General features: G+C 62.5%; 3 protein-coding genes across 3 annotated transcripts in view; 2 read left to right on the plus strand and 1 right to left on the minus strand.

Moving 5' to 3' along the window:
* The window catches only part of LOC123765884 (gamma-1-syntrophin-like), a 313,593-nt gene that overhangs the window by 92,203 nt on the left and 215,390 nt on the right, over positions 1-6,000 (plus strand). The gene's annotated exons all lie outside the window — the stretch shown is intronic.
* Positions 2,623-5,052, plus strand: LOC138371886 (collagen alpha-1(I) chain-like). Its single transcript, XM_069336931.1, has one exon. The coding sequence runs from the start codon at positions 2,623-2,625 to the stop codon at positions 5,050-5,052; it is 2,430 nt and encodes an 809-aa protein (XP_069193032.1).
* The window catches only part of LOC138371888 (trichohyalin-like), a 1,558-nt gene continuing 820 nt past the window's right edge, over positions 5,263-6,000 (minus strand). Inside the window, exon 2 of the mRNA XM_069336932.1 lies at positions 5,263-6,000. This exon is cut by the window's right edge and continues 320 nt beyond it. Coding sequence (XP_069193033.1) covers positions 5,263-6,000 — 738 coding nt within the window.

Here is a 6,000-nt window from a genome sequence, read left to right on the forward strand (position 1 = left end):
GACTAAGTCAGGTCAGGTCCGATGGGGGGGGGGATAGTAAGGTCCTATCCCAAGTGTTAATGCCTTTTCCCCTGACTGGACAATTGTGTGTGTGTGTGTGTGTGTGCCCGTGTGTGTGTGTGTCTGTTTTAGCGTGTGCACACTTGTGTGCGTGTATGTGTCAAGATATCCCTTATGCGTTACCTCTGCCTAAATGAGCCACTCTGAGATTTTTAAATATATATGATATTCTGGACGAGACTTTGATAATCTTTTACCTCAATCTGTACACCTGATTAATTGACCAGAGAGGGGTACATACCAGTCTGCCTCCCGCTCACACAACCAGATGAGCGATGTATGATGAGATGGTTATCCGTCGTTGTCTCCCACTAGGTGATTCACTAAGTGCTGGTAGATTGATGAGGTCGTTCTTCTCTTTCAACACAAAGCTCTGGAGTCAGTCACTGTATCGTTATGTGACAGTTCACTAATTCACTGTACCACTGATCACAGTCACCACTCAACAGCACAATCAGGTAGCTCCACGGCGGGTCGTCCCACCCGGTCAGGTCACACACTTACATGCACCGGTGGTGCCCTAGCTCCACTTTTGGTTTCTTCTTTTGGTTTCCGTGTGTGTGGTACCGTGTGTGTGGTACCGTGTGTGTGGTACCGTGTGTGTGGTACTGTGTGTGTGGTACCGTGTGTGTGGTACTGTGTGTGTGGTACTGTGTGTGTGGTACTGTGTGTGTGGTACTGTGTGTGTGGTACCGTGTGTGTGGTACCGTGTGTGTGGTACCGTGTGTGTGGTACTGTGTGTGTATGAACCCAGAAAGGAACAAAGACCATTACGTACTTCGTCTGTAATCAATAAGTATTTATTCATCTTGTCTATTGGTCGCACTCTCTCATCCTACTGGTGTGTGTGTGTGTGTGTGCGTCATTGTGTGTGTGTGTGTGTGTGTGTGTGTATGTGTGTATGTGTGTATGTGTGTATGTGTGTCAGTGTATGTAATTACCTAAGTGTAGTTACAGGATGAGAGCTACGCTCGTGGTGTCCCGTCTTCCAAGTTACTCTTTGTCATACGACGCTTTAAAACGACTGACGATTTTGGCCTCTACTGCATTCCTGGATTGGTTTCAACCTCCAGACGGTAGGACCGCGGAGGACGCCCCCCATTTCCTGGACAACTTCGTTTCCTCATTAAAAATAAAAGACAACTTGAATGGTGCTCAAGCCAAACACGTGCTAAGAACTGTATGATAGAGAGGTTGACGGCACCATGACAGGCGGAAGAGGAAAGATAAAACACAAAAGGTCAGGCGCGGAAGTTTGACCTTCAAATATTAATCAACATTTTAATAAAATCTGTGTGATGCAGCGTTGTGGTGGCGGCGAGGGAGGCCAGGCCGCTCCATCAAACGCTGCCGGACAACCTCCCACGAAATAAAGGAACATTTTATACTGGTGACGCACACGCGATCACCGGGTATACTTGGTCCTTGGAGACTCCTGTTGTGTTGCTGCCTTGACTGTTAGTTACTGTTGTTGTTACTGCTGTTGTAGTTGTTACTGGTGCTCTTGTTACTGTTGCAGGTTGTGTTGGTGTAGGTGTTACTGGTAATAGCCGTACACGGTGCCACACACCGTAGTTGGCACTGGGTACAGTGTTGTATGTTACACTCTCACTGTTGTGAGAAGTAAAGTAACAGTTGTTACCTAACAGTGTCAGTGTGGGGGAGGGAGGGAGGTCTGGCTCTTTACGCCCCCCCCCCTTCTAGCCTTGTTGTCCTGTCCACTACGTGTATATTATCTAGCACACGCACTCACACATCCTCCAGGAAGCAGCCCATAGCAGCTATCCTACTACCAGCTACCTGCTTACTGTTAGGTGAACAGGTGCATCAGGGTGAAACTGGCCATTTGTTTCTGCCCCGGCCGGGAATCGATTCTTGGCCCTTAAGACTACGACACCCGAGCGCTGTCCACTGAGCCGCGAGGCCCCTGTGTGTGTGTGTGCGTGGAACAACATAGCGGAGTAAAATTAAGAGGGAAACTAAGAGATTTATCTTGTCTTTATTTAAAGGGGCGTGGGGTGGGGGAGGGGGGGGCTGGTGGAGGCGTGGGGTGGGGGAGGTGGGCGTGTTGATGGGGGCGTCTGGTGGGGGAGGTGGGCGGGTTGGTGGGGCCGTGGGGTGGGGGAGGGGGGGGGGGGGTTGGTGGGGGCGTGGGGTGGGGGAGGTGGGCGTGTTGATGGGGGCGTCTGGTGGGGGAGGTGGGCGGGTTGGTGGGGGCTGTGAGTCGGACCTGGTGAGGTGAGAGTGGGCTGGGTAAAGGTAGAATATACAAGGTGGGTTGCGGTGGGCGGCATGAGAGTGGGCACCATGAGGGTGGGCGCCATAAGGGTGGGCGGCATGAGAGTGGGCGCCATGAGGGTGGGCGGCATGAGAGTGGGTGCCATAAGGGTGGGCGGCATGAGAGTGGGCGCCATGAGGGTGGGCGGCATGAGGGTGGGCGGCATGAGGGTGGGCGCCATAAGGGTGGGCGCCATCAGGGTGGGCGGGGAGGGAGTTAAAGAGGCAGTGTCAGTGTGGCGGACGCTTCCACCCAGGCCGGAGGTGCTGTGACACACCCACACCATGCTGACCACCGGTGCTGGGGGCCTCCAGCAGGTGCCGGGGGCCTCCAGCAGGTGCCGGGGACCTCCAGCAGGTGCTGGGGGCTTCCAGCAGGTGCCGGGGGCCTCCAGCAGGTGCCGGGGGCCTCCAGCAGGTGCTGGGGGCCTCCAGCAGGTGCCGGGGGCCTCCAGCAGGTGCCGGGGGCCTCCAGCAGGTGCCGGGGACCTCCAGCAGGTGCTGGGGGCCTCCAGCAGGTGCCGGGGATCTCCAGCAGGTGCCGGGGGCCTCCAGCAGGTGCTGGGGGCCTCCAGCAGGTGCCGTGGGCCTCCAGCAGGTGCCGGGGGGCCTCCAGGAGGTGCCGTGGGCCTCCAGCAGGTGCCGTGGGCCTCCAGCAGGTGCCGTGGGCCTCCAGCAGGTGCCGTGGGCCTCCAGCAGGTGCCGTGGGCCTCCAGCAGGTGCCGGGGGCCTCCAGCAGGTGCCGTGGGCCTCCAGCAGGTGCCGTGGGCCTCCAGCAGGTGCCGTGGGCCTCCAGCAAGTGCCGTGGGCCTCCAGCAGGTGCCGGGAGCCTCCAGGAGGTGCCGGGGGGCCTCCAGGAGGTGCCGTGGGCCTCCAGCAGGTGCCGTGGGCCTCCAGCAGGTGCCGTGGGCCTCCAGAGGTGCCGTGGGCCTCCAGCAGGTGCCGGGGGGCCTCCAGGAGGTGCCGTGGGTCTCCAGCAGGTGCCGTGGGCCTCCAGCAGGTGCCGTGGGCCTCCAGCAGGTGCCGTGGGCCTCCAGCAGGTGCCGGGGGCCTCCAGCAGGTGCCGGGGGGCCTCCAGGAGGTGCCGTGGGCCTCCAGCAGGTGCCGTGGGCCTCCAGCAGGTGCCGGGGACCTCCAGCAGGTGCCGGGGGCCTCCAGCAGGTGCCGGGGGCCTCCAGGAGGTGCCGGGGACCTCCAGCAGGTGCCGGGGGGCCTCCAGCAGGTGCCGGGGGGCCTCCAGCAGGTGCCGGGGGCCTCCAGCAGGTGCCGGGGGCCTCCAGCAGGTGCCGTGGACCTCCGGCAGGTGCCGGGGGCCTCCAGCAGGTGCCGGGGGCCTCCAGCAGGTGCCGTGGGCCTCCAGCAGGTGCCGTGGACCTCCAGCAGGTGCCGGGGGGCCTCCAGCAGGTGCCGTGGGCCTCCAGCAGGTGCCGTGGGCCTCCAGCAGGTGCCGGGGGCCTCCAGCAGGTGCCGGGGGCCTCCAGCAGGTGCCGTGGGCCTCCAGCAGGTGCCGGGGGGCTCCAGCAGGTGCCGGGGGGCTCCAGCAGGTGCCGTGGGCCTCCAGCAGGTGCCAGGGGCCTCCAGCAGGTGCCGTGGGCCTCCAGCAGGTGCCGGGGGGCCTCCAGCAGGTGCCGTGGGCCTCCAGCAGGTGCCGTGGGCCTCCAGCAGGTGCCGTGGGCCTCCAGCAGGTGCCGGGGGTCTCCAGCAGGTGCCGTGGGCCTCCAGCAGGTGCCGGGGACCTCCAGCAGGTGCCGGGGGCCTTCAGCAGGTGCCGGGGCCTCCAGCAGGTGCCGGGGGCCTCCAGCAGGTGCCGGGGACCTCCAGCAGGTGCCGTGGACCTCCAGCAGGTGCCGGGAGCCTCCAGCAGGTGCCGTGGACCTCCAGCAGGTGCCGGGGGCCTCCAGCAGGTGCCGGGGACCTCCAGCAGGTGCCGGGGACCTCCAGCAGGTGCCGTGGACCTCCAGCAGGTGCCGGGGGCCTCCAGCAGGTGCCGTGGGCCTCCAGCAGGTGCCGTGGGCCTCCAGCAGGTGCCGTGGGCCTCCAGCAGGTGCCGGGGACCTCCAGCAGGTGCCGTGGGCCTCCAGCAGGTGCCGGGGACCTCCAGAAGGTGCCGTGGGCCTCCAGCAGGTGCCGGGGGCCTCCAGCAGGTGCCGGGGACCTCCAGCAGGTGCCGGGGACCTCCAGCAGGTGCCGTGGACCTCCAGCAGGTGCCGGGGGCCTCCAGCAGGTGCCGTGGGCCTCCAGCAGGTGCCGTGGGCCTCCAGCAGGTGCCGTGGGCCTCCAGCAGGTGCCGTGGGCCTCCAGCAGGTGCCGGGGACCTCCAGCAGGTGCCGTGGGCCTCCAGCAGGTGCCGGGGACCTCCAGAAGGTGCCGTGGGCCCTCCACCAGGTGCCGGGGGCCTCCAGCAGGTGCCGGGGGCCTCCAGCAGGTGCCGTGGGCCTCCAGCAGGCGTCCTCAGAGAGAGAGGGGGCGTCCCATGGTTGGCGGGGGCAGTTGGCAGGGTGCCACAGCTGCATTGTGCCGCACTCCTGTTACATAAATGTGCCAATAGGAGGGAGAGGAGAGGGAGAGGGAGAGGGAGAGGGAGAGGAGAGGGAGAGGGAGAGGAGAGAAGCAAGGAGAGCAACAGGAAGAGTTGCCGAGTTAAAGAGAGCTAAAGACGGGAAAGAGAGGAGGGAACATGTCCCATTCCGTCCACAAGAGACGTGGACGGAATGAGAGGTGAAGATCTTTCTGTGCCTCCCTCAGCCGTGTCCCCTCTTATTCCCCCTCACCGTCTTCTCACCTCTCCTCACCTCTCCTCACCTCTCCTCTCACCTTCTTCCTTACCTGGTTCGCCTCATCATCACTTTCGCCTCTCATCTTCCTCATCAGTTACTTGTCTCTCCTGACCAATCTCATCTCTCACCTTCCTACTTCCCTGTTTCTCTAAAGTCTCCCCTCACTCCTCACCTGTTCGTACTCCGGTGCCCTCAGTCTGTCCTCGTACCCCGGTGCCCTCAGTCTGTTCTCGTACTCCGGTCCCCTCAGTCTGTCCTCGTACCCCGGTGCCCTTAGTCTGTCCTCGTACTCCGGTGCCCTCAGTCTGTTCTCGTACTCCGGTGCCCTCAGTCTGTTCTCGTACTCCGGTGCCCTCAGTCTGTCCTCGTACTCCGGTGCCCTCTGTCTGTCCTCGTACTCCGGTGCCCTCAGTCTATCTTCGTACTTCGGTGCCCTCAGTCTGTCCTCGTATTCCGGTGCCCTCAGTCTGTCCTCGTACTCCGGTCCCCTCAGTCTGTCCTCGTACCCCGGTGCCCTTAGTCTGTCCTCGTACCCCGGTGCCCTCAGTCTGTCCTCGTACTCCGGTCCCCTCAGTCTGTCCTCGTACCCCGGTGCCCTTAGTCTGTCCTCGTACCCCGGTGCCCTCAGTCTGTCCTCGTACTCCGGTGCCCTCAGTCTGTTCTCGTACCCCGGTGCCCTCAGTCTGTCCTCGTACCCCGGTGCCCTCAGTCTGTCCTCGTACTCCGGTGCCCTCAGTCTGTCCTCGTACTCCGGTGCCCTCAGTCTGTCCTCGTACCCCGGTGCCCTCAGTCTGTCTTCGTACTCCGGTGCCCTCAGTCTGTCCTCGTACCCCGGTGCCCTCAGTCTGTCCTCGTACCCCGGTGCCCTTAGTCTGTCCTCGTACCC

This window comes from Procambarus clarkii, chromosome 37 (genome assembly GCF_040958095.1).
Source record: "Procambarus clarkii isolate CNS0578487 chromosome 37, FALCON_Pclarkii_2.0, whole genome shotgun sequence".
In the NCBI taxonomy this organism is placed as follows: domain Eukaryota; kingdom Metazoa; phylum Arthropoda; class Malacostraca; order Decapoda; family Cambaridae; genus Procambarus; species Procambarus clarkii.